A 16,904-nucleotide genomic window follows, 5' to 3' on the forward strand; every position below is an offset into this window, starting at 1 on the left:
CATTTTGATTCCGATTTTCACCGTTGTCTGCCCGGCACTTAGCCCATCTTGGACGCAACTTATTGCTTCCAGGAGCGTTTACCGCCACACTTCCGTGTCCCCCTGTGGGGGTGAAAAACACTGCACACCGGGAAGTGCTGCCGAAAGCCAACAAATGCTTTTCTGCAAGCTTGCAGACAAGAGTTTGGAAAGAGACGGCAGGCTGCCGCGGACGGCTAGTTCAGACGTCTGTCTCATTGAAATAATTTCTGCGTTTATTTACACTCCTTATTGATCAATATCGTGTTCTTTATTTTCCAGCTGATGAAGGTAGTGAATGAAATGTGCCCCAACGTCACCCGCGTGTACAACATTGGCCGCAGTCACGAGGGCCTCAAGCTCTATGCCATGGAGATGTCTGATAACCCCGGGGAGCACGAAGTCGGTTAGGAGACTAAACACACTCTATGTATGTCCTGCCACTTCCTGCCTGTCTCTTCCATACCGCCTCTTATTCCTGTCCATTGGATTGGCTGGTTCATTGCCTTCATTCCACCAATGGAGGGCTGGCAGGGAACGCAAGCTCTCTGAGATACGCAGCGCTAATAAAGGGAAATTCACTAAACTTCAGTAAGATTGTCATACTTAGATTGTGAGCTCCTCTGAGGACAGTCAGTGACATTCCTGCTTGGAGAAGTGCTCAGTGCTGGTCAGGTATAAGGGACAAGCTAAGGTATATGAGCTGGCAGGAGGAGCGGACAGGGATCACTGTACATGTAGGATATAGTACACTAGAATCTGACTATGGTAGGATTAGATTGTGAGCTCCTCTGAGGACAGTCAGTGACATGGCTATGTACTCTGTAATGTGCTGCCGAAGATGTCAGTGCTATATAAATACATAATAATAATATGGTAGGACATTAGAGTATGACTATGGTAGGATTAGATTGTGAGCTCCTCTGAGGACAGTCAGTGACATGACTGTACTCTGTAAAGTGCTGCAGAAGATGTAATAATAAAAATATGGTAGGACATTAGACTATGCTGTGGTAGGGATTAGATTGTAAACTCCTCTGAGGAAAGTCAATGACATGACTGTGTACTCTGTAAAGTGCTGCAGAAGATTCCAGTGCTGTATAAATACATAATAATAGTAATATGGGAGGAGATTAGACTATAGTAGGGAATCGTTTTTGTGAGCTCCTCTGAGTACAGTCAATGACATGACTATGTACTCTGTAAAGTGCTGCAGGAGATGTCAGTGCTATATAAATACATAATAATAATAATTATAATATGGTAGGACAATAGACTATGCTGTGGTAGGGATTAGATTGTAAGCTCCTCTGAGGAAAGTCAGTGACATGACTATGTGCTCTGTAAAGTGCTGCAGAAGATGTCAGTGCTATATAAATACATAATAATAATAATTATAATATGGTAGGACAATAGACTATGCTGTGGTAGGGATTAGATTGTAAGCTCCTCTGAGGAAAGTCAGTGACATGACTATGTGCTCTGTAAAGTGCTGCAGAAGATGTCAGTGCTATATAAATACATAATAATAATAATTATAATATGGTAGGACAATAGACTATGCTGTGGTAGGGATTAGATTGTAAGCTCCTCTGAGGAAAGTCAGTGACATGACTTATGACTATGTGCTCTTTAAAGTGCTGCAGAAGATGCCAGTGCTGTATAAATACATAATAATAATTATATAGGAGGACATTAGTCTATGACTAAGGCAGAATTAGACTGTAAGCTCCTCTGAGGACAGTGAGTGACATGACTATGTTCTCTGTAATGTGCTGCATAAGATGTCAGTGTTATATAAATACATAATAATAATATGGTAAGACATTAGACTTTGTTTATGATAGAATTAGACTGTAAGCTCCACTGAGGACAGTCAGTGACATTTTTGCTTGGAGAAGCGCTTGGTGCTGGTCAGGCATATGTTATGAGCTAGAAGGTGCAGGTAAACAAGGATCACTGAGCATGCAGCATATGCAGCAAGAGGAAAGGTAGTAAGGGTATGAGGGCTCGTTTCCACTATAGCGAATCCGCATGCAGGCACTGCATGCAGATTCGCATAGGCAATACAAGTGGATGGGATGGTTTCCACTTGTGCGTCGTGCGGGTGCGTTTCGTCGTGCGGGAAAAATCTGCACGACAGGGTCGTCAGATTTCGCGTGCGGCAGGAATGCGGGCGAATCGCCGCTAATGCATTCAATAGGGAAATCGCATGCGGCTTTTTCATGCGGATTTCCCCGCGATTTCGCATGTAAAGCAATAGAGCTTTACACAGGCAGGGACATGGTTAAATTCGCCTGGCTCCTTGCCATGCGAAATCGCATGCGAAGTCGCGGGTAAATCCGCAAGCGGAAATGCAGCCGCATGCGATTTCTTCTGCGGTGGAATCCAGACGATTCCGCACCGCTACAGTGGAAACGAGCCCTAAGTACCGGCCTCGATTGTGCCCAGATCCAACAATCTATAACTTAAAGGGAACCTAAACCGAGAGTGATATGGAAGTTTCCTTTTAAACAACACCAGTTGCCTGATAGTCCTGCTGATCTCTTTCCCCAAGCCTCCATGGCAGCACTACGGGTATTGGCCCGCCCCCTATACCCCATAGGACATGCTATCTATAAGTGTTTTCACTTCCCCCGCCCAGGTGTCTTTTTTTCTGGTCCACTCACCTCATAGGACTGGCAGGGTTTTTTACTCTGCAGAAACTTTTTACTTTTTAACCCCCTTACCAACCACAGAAGCTTTTTTGTGGGATTTTTTTGCAGGCCTAAGCCCTGCGTGGAAGCCGCACAATCTCTAATAGAGTTATGGCTTTCTGACCCCCAGTCTGCTGGTCTTAGGGGGTCTACAAAACTTCTCTCGCCTTGCCCAGCCCGTATAAATACTAAATGTATTTAGGGTCCTGGTGCGCAAAATCAGTTTACCTGTTCCGTGCTAATAGCGCGGCTGGGCTGCGTCCCTTCTCCTCCCTGCATTCCGGCATCTCTAGCCGCATTTAGTGTGCGTTCCACTCGGTCTCTGGCTCGCCGATATAGTCACGCCCCTTCCGCTCCTGAGTGAAACGCACGGTCGGAAGTACGCAAGCCGCGTCCTGCATGTGCATTGGTAGGCAGGTGGCGCTTGTATGACGCGGAGGTCGCGTCATGCGGAAGTGGTGGTCGCATATATAGAGGAACAGTGCCGGAGCGCAATGGCTGCTGCAAGGACCCTATTGTCCGGAACCCACGCACATCGCTGTCGCTTTTGGTTACAGGGGGTCCTAGACTCTAATATAGTTTGCTCTGCTGTCAGATTGCTTTACCGGTAGGGCGGATCGTTTTCATGGGGCTCTTTTCTCTATCATTTCTAGCGTGCTGCTGTGCTTTCTTGGTGGCCTCACTTATGGACGCTCGCAAGCCCTTAAAAGACCAGCAATATGATGTTAGGTAAGGGGGGGAAGATTGGTAAGTACGAGCAGGACTACAGGAATCCAGGGTAATACTGCTCTATTTCTTTTTGTTCAGCTCTCGAGGGCGAGATAAAAGAAGATCCTCACATCCGTCCAGAAGACGTTCCAAGGACAGATCACGTTCCAGGGATAGATCGCATAGAAAGAGATCTAAGCACAGCAAGCCGAGAAGTTCGCATAAATCAAGATCTAGGTCCCCAACAAGCAGGCAGAATATTAAGGCCTGCTGGGCCTGCGCACAACCAGTCATGCCGGGTAAACTAGTGTGCGCCAACTGTTTCCAGGAGCTGGGGAAGGAAGACAGCCCAGTTCCTCCAGTGGATGTCTCAGAACTGGTTCAAAAGGCAGTGCAGGACTCCTTAGAGAACTTTGTGGCTAGTATGGCGGCACAACCTTCCGCTGAAGGCCAAGAGAAGCCGTCCACTTCTAATGCTCTGGAAGAGGAGTATGAAGTTGGATTCAACTTTGCATATGTGGAGCCTTTTGTCAGGGCAGTTAAAGAAGCGATTCAATGGGAAGAGCCGGAGGAGATGGATAAGGGAAAGAAACCAAAGAAACGATATTATAAGCACCTTACCAAGGAAAGATCAACATTTCCAGTAATGGAGGAAATTCAGGACATAATATTAGAGGAATGGCAGAAGTTAGACAAGAGACTTCCATTAACAAACAGAATGGCCAAATTATACCCTTTACCCGAGTCAACAACCGGTCCGCTGGATACCGCTCCACCAGTGGACGCCTCAGTGATGCGCCTAGCGAAACACATCACGCTACCTTTAGATGATGCAATATCATTTAAGGACACTCTAGAGCGTAAATTAGATCTAGATCTGAAGAAAATTTATACTATGTCGGGCGGTATATGCAAGCCGGCCATAGCCCTTACATCGGTGGGAAAAGCGATCCGCAACTGGTCGGATGGACTAGAGCAGGCGATCCTTGAGGACGCAGATAAGGAAACCCTTTTATCACTTCTGGAAGATCTTAAGTTATCCGGAGACTTTGTGGGAGAGGCCTCCATAGATATCTTACGCTCGGCATCCAGAAATATGTTCTTCTCCGTAACGGCCAAGAGGGCACTTTGGCTCAGAGCATGGTCGGCGGACCCATCGTCAAAGCTACTCTGGTGTAAGATACCATATGATGGCAAGACATTATTCGGGGAGAAGATGGACTCTGCCATTAGCAAAGTGACAGGCGGAAAGTCGGGCTTAATCCCGCAGGATAGACGCGCAGGTAGACAGGGCTTTACATCACAGCCTCAGTCGCAATCTGCTAGATATAGGAATGCCAGATCCTACAAACCAGGGAGAAACTTCAAACGTAACTGGCAACCCGGTCAATATGCCCTAAATAAGTCTCAAAAACCGAAGTCTACTCCTACTTCATCTAATACTAAAAAGTCTTTTTGACGGTGGCATACTCCAGGAACGCCCGGTGGGAGCAAGACTCCAACTCTTCTCTCACATCTGGTCAGAGAGGATTTCCTCTCCCTGGGTTCGGAGGACTGTAACCACCGGGCATTTCTGGACGTTCAGGAAAAGTCCACCTCTCAACTTTTTCAGACGCACAAAGGTACCAAAATCACCCCAAAAAAACAGGATTTTGCAGGAATACCTACAGGGACTCATAGACAAGCAGGCAATAATTCGCGTTCCTCCACACGAGCAAGGCAAAGGATTTTACTCCAACCTATTCTTTGTACAAAAGAAGACAGGAGAGTGGAGGCCGGTACTAGATCTCAAGTACCTAAACTCGTTCATAACCCTGGAGAAATTCAAAATGGAGTCGCTGAACACGATTGTTGCAGTAGTAGAGAACGACGATTATTTGTTATCCATCGATCTGGAGGACGCGTACTTGCACGTCCCTATTCAGCCATCATTTCAAAGATATCTTCGATTCGCAGTAGAGGAGAATCATTTCCAATTCGTATGCCTTCCCTTTGGCATAAACACTGCACCGAGGACATTTACAAAAGTGTTGGTAGAGATTATTGCAATACTCCGTCAGCAGGGGATCCGCACATATCACTACCTCGACGACATACTACTGTTGGGGAAAACAAGAGATCAAATACTGCAACACAGACAGATCCTGATTCAAACATTGACAGACTTTGGCTGGCGAATAAATTTTCGCAAAAGCCAGCTAGAACCCACAAAAGACCTGATTTATCTGGGGGCGAGATTTCGGACAAGTCACAACGAAGTATGCCTGCCGGAGGAAAAAATACCGATTCTGAAACAGAGAGTTCTCCAGGTCGCTCTTACCCGGCGTCTGAAGGCGAGAGAATGTATGAGGGTACTGGGGACAATGTCCGCAACTATACCCATGATCCCCCGGTCACGTTGGCATATGAGAGCGCTACAACAGGGCTTCCTAGCTCAATGGGATGGGACATCTCTGAATCAGACGATACTAATATCCCAGCACATGAAGAAGGACGTGAAATGGTGGTTAACAGACACCAACATCAGGAGTTCGCTGCCGCTGACACAGGTTCACCCTATCCTAGTCTCAACGGATGCCAGTACGAGAGGATGGGGAGCGACGTGTGGGAGTCACATAGCACAGGGTCGGTGGCTTCCACACATGATGTCATGGCCAGCCAACAAACTGGAGCTGAGAGCGGCCTACTGTGCTCTTGCTCATTTCCTTCATCTAGTGAGGGGTGGATCAGTGATCCTGAAAATGGACAACGTGACAGCAGTTGCCTACATACGCAACCAGGGAGGCACACGCAGTATTGCACTACTGAGGGAAGTGGACAAGATCTTCACGTTAGCCTCTCACAATCTTCAAGCCCTCTCAGCAGTCCACATTCCAGGCATTCAAAATGTGATTCCGGACTTTCTCAGTCGTTCCCGCCTGTCGAACAACGAATGGTCGTTGAATCACAAGGTCTTCAACATGATATGTACACACTGGGGCAGGCCAGAAGTGGACCTCATGGCGACGGAACGCAACTCAAAATGCGGGAGATTTCTAAGCCGACATCGGGAGCCAAAAGCAGAGAATGTAGACGCGCTAATAGCGCCGTGGAACTTTCGCTTGGCGTATGTCTATCCACCAGTGCCTCTGATTCTCCGTCTTCTCTTGAGACTCAAGATGGAGGATGTCACCCTAATAGCGGTCCTTCCATGCTGGCCCAGAAGGCCTTGGTACCCTATAGTGCTTCAGATGATGACAGAACAGCCGATAAAACTCCCAGTCAGCAGGGACCTTCTTATGCAGGGCCCAGTACCCCACCCCAACCCAGCACGGTTGAAGCTGACGGCCTACAAGTTGAAAGGAGGAAGCTTGAGCAGTTAGGCTGTGAGGAGTCAGTAATTTCTACCCTACTAAGATCTAGAAGTCATGCAACAAATCAATCCTACCAAAGAATTTGGAAAGTATTTACTTCATACGCCAGGGACCACGACTTTGATCCCACACATCCTCTGGTCCATCAGCTACTATCATTCCTCCAAACAGGAGTAGACAAGAACCTTTCCAGTTACTCAATAAAAGTCCAGATCTCAGCAATTTCAGCGCTTACAGGGCAAAGATGGGCACTGCACCCGTTAGTAAAGCAATTCGTTTCGGCAGTAATGAAGATAAGACCACCTATAAAGCCTATATTTGCTCAATGGGATCTTCCACTAGTCCTGGGAGTACTCTCAAAACCACCTTTCTTCCCGATTGAAGATTGCTCATTGGAAAATTTAACTCTAAAGACAGCTTTTCTAGTCGCCATAGCCTCCGCAAGGAGGGTGTCGGAGATTCAAGCCTTGAGTTGTAGAGAACCGCATATTCAATTCTTTCCGGACAAGGTGGTCCTGCGACCGGTCCACAGTTTCTTGCCAAAGGTCGCGACGGCGTACCACCTTAATCAAGAATGGTTTCTGCCAGTGTTCAGAGAGCAGGACAATCGGACGCTCCATCCTTTGGACGTGGCCGCATCCTTGAAAGCGTATATACGAGCAACCGAAGCCTTCAGAAAGTCAGATAGACTTTTTATTAGTCACTCAGGCTATAGGAAGGGTCAGGCAGTCTCCTCGAGAACGATATCAGCCTGGCTAATCCGGACCATTCAGAGAGCATACATATCCTCAGACAAATTGCCTCCGAAAGAGATAAAGGCGCACTCCACCAGGGGAGTAGCAGCATCATGGGCAGCGCAGGCGAAGGTAGCACCGGAGAAAGTCTGCCAAGCTGCGAACTGGACTAAAATAGATACATTTATTGCACATTATCGCATAGATACACATGCCGCTATGGCGGTAGAATTTGGAAGGGCAGTTTTGTCCTCTGCTCTTATGCCTAATTTAGAGTAAACTAGAAATTAAAAAGTTACTTTGTGTTTTTCACCTGCAACAGTCTCCCTCCCGTCTTTTTGTTGTCTAGTTAATTCCCGTAGTGCTGCCATGGAGGCTTGGGGAAAGCAGAAAATTGTATACTTACCTGACGGTAATTTTCCTTTCCCCATGCATCCATGGCAGCATAGGGTTCCCACCCTGTTTCGGTGAGTTACTAGTTACAAAGACACCTGGGCGGGGGAAGTGAAAACACTTATAGATAGCATGTCCTATGGGGTATAGGGGGCGGGCCAATACCCGTAGTGCTGCCATGGATGCATGGGGAAAGGAAAATTACCATCAGGTAAGTATACAATTTTCTGCTTTGCTGCAATAGTGGCTGAGTCACACACCTGAAACAAGTATGCAGCTAATCCAGTCTGACTTCAGTCAGAGCACCTGATCTGCATGCTTGTTGAGGGGCTGTGGCTGAAAGTATTAGACACAGGATCAGCAGGAGAGTCAGGCAACTGGTATTATTTTAAAAGGAAAAATACATGTCCTTCTCAGTTTAGGTTCCCAGTTTAGGTTCCCTTTAAAGCAGAACTCAGAACTTCCTACCTGCTCTCAAAGATACTGAACAGCATAATAACCTTTAAAGCAAACATTTCTTTCTTACAGCTGATACAAATCCTGCTATAAATCTGCAGTGTGTCTACTTCCTGCTTTCATGGAAGCAGACATAGGGTTAACATCCTGCGTTTACAGATTAGCTGCTCTGCCGAGGCAGCAGAGATTCCGGAGCTGACACAGCTGAGAAATCAAATTACAGTGGGAATTAGACAGGCTAAACTCTCTAAATACATACAGGGTGCATTTTTCTGTTTTCCTTCTGCCCTGTGCAAGAGTTCAGGTCCACTTTAAGACAAGTGAGTTTAGTGAGCAGCAGCTGCCAGCCCTCCTGCGGGTTCCTCTGTCTCTGTGCGATCCGGTGCCTCCTGTCTCCCTCTGTCACTGCCTCCTCACCATGCTGCCTGTATGTGCACCATCATGTCTGAGACTCCAAAGCAGCTGGTCACATGTGTTTTGGAATCCAGTGGCTGTCTATTCCCTACTGTCTGTTTTTATGAAATACATCATACTGACCATTTCTGCAACTATTAGCATTCTCTATGACTATTGGCTATAGCAAGTTTCTTTCCACATATCAGAATTGCATTTGTTTTTTGAAAACTTGTCTTGTCAGAAGCATGGATGCTGACATTGCCGATATACGGAAAATGTATTCATTAAATAATAATTAAAATGAATGTGTCCTTTAAATGTGATGTCGAGCGGTGCAATTTTAAAGAACACCTGAAGTAAGAGGGTTATGGAGGCTATTGATTTCCTTTTACACAATTCCAGTTGCCTGGCTGTCCTGCTGACCTCCTTGGCTGTAGTAGTGTCTGAACCACACACCTGTAAAGGTGGCCATACACCTAGCAATTTTGGCGGCCGATCAACCTAGAGACAACTGATCAAATCCGATTGGAGAAAGATTTGTTGGCTGCCATAAATTGCAGGCCGATTCCAGATTAATGTCAGCATGAAATCTTGCAGGAATTGGCCTTGTGATGCCACCATGCTGCCCTGTCCGCTGTCCCTTAGTGTAATCGTGCCCCTTGGTGCCCTGTGCAGTTATACTTTACCTGCTGCCGTCTGTGCTGCCACCATCCTTCTACTTTGGCATTTGTGCTCCCATGTGGTTGCCGGCATTATAGCACATGGGGCGGGGCGTGTATGACATCACACACACACCACCACTGCACAGCCACGTGGGGCCAGAATGTGTAAGTGCGGTGGACACAGCAGCAGACAGTGGGCGGTGTGACAGGTAAAGTATAACTTCCCAGAGCACTGGGGGTGGGCATAAAACATTAAGGGGATCAGCGGCCAGGGTTTCCGTTGCGTTTGTCGTTCGCCATTATCGCACGCCATTACCGCACCTGATCCAGCATGTTGGCCCGAGATTTTCCAGTATCTCCAATTGATACATGTGACCAATTTTTGGAAATTGGTTGCGTCATCGATCAGGGATGCTCTGGGCGGGATAGATTTTCATTTGATTCGATTATAATTAAATGATGGACAATCGGCCACCAAGTCGAAAAATCTATGGGCACCTTAATAAGCAGATGGCTAATCTAGCCGGACTTCGGTGGGAACACCTGATCCGCATGCTTGTTCAGGGTCTATGGCTGAAAGTATTAAAGACACAGGATCAGAAGCACAGCTAGGCAATCTGCATTTGTACAAAAGGAAATAAATATGGCAGCCCCCATAGCCCGCTCACTTCAAGTGTCCTTTAAAGCAGTAGGATTAGCCATACTATGCCGGGGGGGGGGGGGGGGGGTATTTATAAGGAGATAAATACTTGATCTACTTACATAACACATGTATTCTACATTTTTATTTCAGTGAATTTTAGATAGTAAATGAAGAGAATTCTGTTCCTGGTGGGAACCATGTCTTTTGCCCACAGTGTAGGCTAAATCCTGATGTCCTTTCTGCCCTTTACTTTTTTTCTTTTCTCCTCCAATCGCTGAATCACCTCAGCCTGGCTTGTAAACACAAGTGAGCAGGGGATTGTATTTCAGATAAGCAGCTAGGCAGGGAAATAAATGGAAGAGGAGGAATATATTATAGATAAAAAGAACCCCCAGCATGCAACTGTTTGGCAATGGCAATTAAAGGGCCAGTGCTCCTTAAGTATGTGATAACTCCAAATCATAACAGCAGAAAAAGTTTTGAATGCAGGATTAGCATCTTTATCACTTAATACACTCAGACCAGTTGCTGTTGAAATTTGATTTTTATGGTGACAATCTCACTTTAAAGTAAACCTGTGAGGATCGAAAATGCAAAAAAAAGGAATACATGGAGGATCAAGAGGCTTCCTTCCATTGAAGTAAGTACCCAAATTGGGCACCTTTTTCCCCCTAACAGGTTTCCTTTAAGGCCCCCCACCACCACCATTACACAGCCAACAACATAAGGCAGTGGTTGCGTCACGTACTCTGTATCACATACTCATCCTTCCCACTATGTTATCGCCTATAAAGTATAAAACTTTGAATCTCCTAGTGATATCATAAAACCTTTCTGTTACACATAGCCACTCCCACTTCCTGCATGTAAGCATGCTCTGTGATTGGTTGCCCGAACAGGAAGCATCAGACTGGAGGGGAGGCGTGCTCTGCACACAGGTGGGAAGATTCAGCGATCCATTGGAAGGTGAATATCTGTCACATTCAAGGCCTGTTAGTGCGTGCTGAGGAGGGGGGGAGGGGGGGGGGGGGAACAACGACACAAGTTTCATTTTCAGGTTTATTTAAAGCTGTCTTATAAACCGGCTTTAGAAAACAGATACGGTCATTTTCTACATCTATTTAGTATTCAATGTGTCTCATTGGTAGGTATATTTTTTATGTCAGTTAATCAGTTTTGTAAGTTTTCTATGACTTGACTTGGTTCATACATAAAAAGTGCACATTTCCGGTTCAGTCAGGTAAAGCTGATGCCAAACTGACAGAACAGGACTGGACAGGACTGGAAATGTACAGACTTATGAGTGAACCAAGCCTTACTGCCCACTGGTCTTAGATGTTTGGGTCTCCTGAGTGAAAATGGTTGAATGGCGGACTGTGTTGCCCATAGCGTGGATTGTTGTGTGTAATCCTGCACTGTTCTGGTGGTCTCGCTCTTTCCGTCTATGCAGGGGAGCCGGAGTTTCGGTACATGGCTGGAGCTCATGGAAATGAAGTCTTGGGCAGAGAACTCCTCCTTCTATTGATGCAGTTCCTCTGCCAGGAGTACCAAGCTGGCAACAAGCGTATTGCCCACCTGATTCACAATACCCGCCTCCACTTCCTCCCATCGGTCAACCCTGATGGGTACGAGAAGGCCGCAGAACTGGTAAGCTTGGCTATAATCATGTCAGAGCCATTGTTGCTAATGTTCTTCTTATGCTTTTGTTTGTGGTTCAGAAGTGAGAAATGGAGAACATTGCTTAAAGGGAACCTTAACTGACAGGGATATGGATGTTTCCTGTAAACAGTACCAGTTGCCTGGCAGTCCTGCTGATCTCTTTGGATGCAGTATTGGCTGAATCACACACCTGAAACAAGCAAGCAGCTTATCCAGTCTGACGTCAGTCAGAGCACCTGATCTGCATGCTTGTTCAGGGGCTGTGGCTAAATGTATTAGAGACGCAGGAGAGTCAGGCAACTGGTATTATTTTAAAAGGAAAAATCCATATCCTTCTCAGTTTAGATTCCCTTTAAAGAGACTCCGTAACAAAAATTGCATCCTGTTTTTTATCATCCTACAAGTTCCAAAAGCTATTCTAATGTGTTCTGGCTTACTGCAGCACTTTGTACTATCACAGTCTCTGTAATAAATCAACTTATCTCTCTCTTGTCAGACTTGTCAGCCTGTGTCTGGAAGGCTGCCAAGTTCTTCAGTGTTGTGGTTCTGCTATGAACTCCCCCTTCCAGGCCCCTCTCTGCACACTGCCTGTGTGTTATTTAGATTAGGGCAGCTCCTCTCTTATCTTTTACAAGCTTGATAAATCGTCCTCTGAGCTGGCTGGGCTTTCACATAGTGAGGAATTACAGACAAGGGCAAAGCTGTTTGCAGAAAGAAAAGAGCAGCCTGAAACTTCAGTGCATGAGAACAGGGGGAAAGAAACACACAAATGATCTCTTGAGATTTAAAAGGAAGGCTGTATACAGCCTGCTTGTGTATGGATGTATTTTCTATGTGTGGACATACTGTACATCAACCTACTTCCTGTTTTGGTGGCCATTTTGTTTGTTTATAAACAAACTTTTTAAAACTGTTTTTAACCACTTTTAATGCGGCGGGGAGCGTCGAAATTGTGACAGAGGGTAATAGGAGATGTCCCCTAACGCACTGGTATGTTTACTTTTGTGCGATCTTAACAATACAGATTCTCTTTAAGTAATGCCCTGATTTATAATGTAAAGGTGACCTTTTTTCCTAACTTTTACCCAGCAGGACTTTTTCCAAATGGCAACTACACTCACCTAAAGGATTATTAGGAACATCAAACTAATACGGTGTTTGAACTCCTTTCACCTCCAGAACTGCCTTAATTCTACGTGGCATTGATTCAACAAGGTGCTGAAAGCATTCTTTAGAAATGTTGGCCCATATTGATAGGATGGCATCTTGCAGATGATGGGAGATTTGTGGGGTGCACATCCAGGGCACGGAGCTCCCGTTCCATCACATCCCAAAGACGCTCTATTGGGTTGAGATCTGGTGACTGTGGGGGCCAATTTAGTACAGTGAACTCATTGTCATGTTCAAGAAACCGATTTGAAATGATTCGAACTTTGTGACATGGTGCATTATCCTGCTGGAAGTAGCCATCAGTGGATGGGTACATGGTGGTCATGAAGGGATGGACATGGTCAGAAACAATGCTCAGGTAGCCCGTGGCATTTAAACGATGCCCAATTGGCACTAAGGGTCCTAAAGTGTGCCAATAAAACATCCCCCACACCATTACACCACCACCAGCCTGCACAGTGGTAACAAGGCATGATGGATCCATGTTCTCATTCTGTTTACGCCAAATTCTATCGAGACTCATCAGACCAGGCAACATTTTTCCAGTCTTCAACTGTCCAATTTTGGTGAGCTCGTGCAAATTGTAGTCTCCTTTTCCTGTTTGTAGTGGAGATGAGTGGTACCCGGTGGGGTCTTCTGCTGTTATAGCCCATCCGCCTCAAGGTTGTGGCTTCACAAATGCTTTGCTGCACACCTCGGTTGTAACGAGTGGTTATTTCAGTCAACGTTGCTCTTCTATCAGCTTGCATCCTCAGAATTCAAGCTGATTTCTCCTCTGACCTCTAGCATCAACACGGCATTTTTGCCCACAGGACTGCCTCATACTGGATGTTTTTCCCTTTTTATGCCATTCTTTGTAAACCCTAGAAATGGTTGTGCATGAAAATCCCAGTAACAGAGCAAAGTGAAATACTCAGATCGGCCTGTCTGGCACCAACAACCATGCCACACTCAAAATTGCTTAAATCACCTTTCTTTCCCATTCTGACCTTCAGTTTGGAGTTCAGGAGATTGTTTTGGCTAGGACCAAACCCCTAAATGCATTGAAGTACCTGCCATGTGATTGGTTGATTAGATAATTGTATTAATAAGAAATTGAACAGGTGTTACTAATAATCCTTTAGGCGAGTGTAGATCACACCTACATTTACTTGTAGATACAACCCATAGATTGATGTCTGGTATAAGCACATGGGCAGACTGGGGAGTCTGCCTCGTCTTTTCTGCCACATCCACCTTAATAAGTAGGGCTTCCTGTGTTTGCTTGGAGCCTTCAGGTTACTCTCCATAACTCCAACAGGCTGCTTATTCATAATGAACTCTGCTGTTTGTGAAGCTGCTGCATGTAGGTTCAAGATCCAAGAACTTTATTGTCATTGTGTAACGCAACAAAATTACTTTTCATGATGGCTGCATGGCGCATATAAGTAACATAGTAATAGTAACAAAGGAAGAAATAGAGGAATTATACAAGTATGCCAGGTTTTTTAAATATTTCAACAATTTGTATACAGTGTTAATTCTTTCAGAGAAGATTAAGAGTTTAACAAGTTTATGGCAGATGGGAAAAGTCAGTTTTCAATCTGTGTGTATGCGGATTGATCTAAAGCATCTACCTAACAGAAGGAGCTCAAACAAGGTGTTTCCACAGTGAGGGTTGTCCTTGATGATGTTTTGGCCCTTCTCATACAGCGAGTCTTATACAAGAGTTCAAGTGATGGCAGTTCAGTGGCGATAATGACTTCTGCAGTTTTTACAGCTAGCTGCAGGGCTTCTCTAGTAGCCTTGGTGCAGCTGTTGTACCAGGCCGTCATGCAATTGTTTAAAATGCTTTCCATAGTGCATCTGTAGAAATTAACCAGCAGCTTCTGTGGAAGGTTAGCGCTCCATAAGGTGGCCACTAACGATACAATCTGTTTCATCCAATTTCCAATTTTACCAAATCTATGTAGTATAAGGGTAAACTGAGTGAATATATTGAATAGATAATTTAGGCAGTTACCTTATATTGCATAGAAATGGTAAGATTGGATGAAAATGATTGTATCGTTAGTGGCCAGCTTTAGCAGTAGAGGCGTTGTTGTGCTTTGACAATTACAGATAAAACTGTGGGCCAGATTTATCAAAGCATTACCGACAGTTTTTTCTTCTAAAACTGCTCTAACCAGCAGAAGAACAGTTCTGCATGATAGTAAGAAACTTACCAAAGCCTATGTAATAGCGGCAGTTTAGCGTGGATTTCTAGAGCTACACTACAGTTAAGAAAAGTGCAAATCCATCCCTAAACTGCTTCAGATTAAGAAGTGCTCAATAGCAGTTCTACAGATAGTGAAGCATTGCAGGCTAGATGTGATTTGTGAAGGGCTCCTCCCCCCTCACTCAGAGTAGCTGACAGCAGGTGTGTTGGTTACCTCAGCAACAGCAATTCCCCTCACACACTGCACTGTCTGAGAGACCTTCCTAGCATCTTCTATTCCTTACAGTTTAAGAAGGAATCTGCACTATCTAATGATTTCTTAGGCTGTCTGAGACAGTTCTGCACGGATTTCTAAAAACCTACCAATATTTTGTCTCAGACACTCTTGATAAATCTGGTCCATTGTCAGCCTAGGCAGGTCCTCTGTAATTGGTAACTCCCAAAAACCTAAAGCTGGAAACTCTCTCCACAGCCTCTGCGTGGTAGGACCATGTTTCTGGCTCTGATCATTCTCACGTCTGTGTCTAGCTTAAGATTAAAATCTTGGTCCTCTACATTGGTTTTCCACCTTTATCTAGGTCAGATTTTCTCCACTCAGTCCTCAAGTACCCCCAACCATGCATGTTTTGCAGAAAACCACTATGATTCACAGGTGAGGTAATTAGTATCTCAGCAGAGCTCATTAACTACCTCTGCGGATTTCCACAAAACATGCACTGTTGGGGGTACTTGAGGACTGAATTGAGAAACCCTGATCTAGGTCACAAGTGTTCAACTCCAGTCCTTGAGGGCCATACACAGCCCAGTCTTTAGGACGGACTAAGAAATGTAGAAATGTGTTCGATGAGCCACACCTCTCCTTCCTGATTCAGTCCCATAAATTAGTTTGAGCTGTGCCATAAATGTGGGAGGACCTCGGCTCTTGAGGACTGGAGTTCAACATCCCTAATGAATGTAGATCAGTATGAACTGGACTTTGTATTCTAGAACCTAGGCTCTCAACACATGATGATGAATTCGTTTAGTTGGGCTCAGGGGGTACTTGATATTTTATTAGGCACATTCTGATGCAAAAAAAAAATAGAAATCATAAATTGTATACATAGAGCACCCAGAGAGCTCATGGTGGCCCTAGATCCACCAGGAAAGTATAAAAGGCTAAAAGAGACCAAAAATACCTCCTACTACAAAGCAATGTGGAATATAATGTGCCTTCTTAAAGGGGTTCTTTAAGGTTTTTATTTCCAAAAAGTTTCACTTACCTGGGGAATCTATCGCCCCCCTGCAGAGGTCCTGTCCCACGACGGTCCTCAAGGATCCTCTGGTCCTCACTTTCTGTTTGGCCAACTTACAAGTCAACTGCCATGCGTCCTCGCTCACGTCGTTGGGAGCATCCTGTGCAGGCACAGTACTACGTTTTCTCGTACTGCGCCAGCACAGAACGCTCCTGGCGACGTGAGCCGGGCGCGCAGGCACAGTGGCCGTAGTCGGCAAAATGGGGAATAAGCTATGGCGGGGACCGGAGGGTCCTTGAGGACCGGTGCAGGCACAGGACCTCTGCAGGGGGCCGGTAGAAGCCCCAGGTAAGTGAACTAAGGTGAGTAACTTTTTTATATTTAAACCTTAAAGAAAACCTGTACTGAAAATTAAAAGTCAAAATAAACATGCACAAGTCATACTTCCCTCCTGTGTACTCTACTTATCAATCTCTTTCTCCTCTCCTGCATCCTGTTCGTCCACTGTGATCAATGAAATTCTCTGTCCTCCATTTTGAAAATGGCCATTACTCCATAATAGCTTTCTGGTCAGCACACAGTTA

General features: G+C 45.4%; 1 protein-coding gene across 1 annotated transcript in view; it reads left to right on the forward strand.

Annotated features, from left to right (window-relative positions):
- CPXM2 (carboxypeptidase X, M14 family member 2) overlaps positions 1–16,904 on the forward strand; it is a 177,757-nt gene that overhangs the window by 95,470 nt on the left and 65,383 nt on the right. Inside the window, exons 9-10 of the mRNA XM_068255048.1 lie at positions 301–424; positions 11,510–11,706. Of these exons, the coding sequence (XP_068111149.1) occupies positions 301–424; positions 11,510–11,706 (321 nt within the window). The remainder of the gene's footprint in view (positions 1–300; positions 425–11,509; positions 11,707–16,904) is intronic.

Source organism: Hyperolius riggenbachi, chromosome 10 (genome assembly GCF_040937935.1).
Source record: "Hyperolius riggenbachi isolate aHypRig1 chromosome 10, aHypRig1.pri, whole genome shotgun sequence".
Classification (NCBI taxonomy): domain Eukaryota; kingdom Metazoa; phylum Chordata; class Amphibia; order Anura; family Hyperoliidae; genus Hyperolius; species Hyperolius riggenbachi.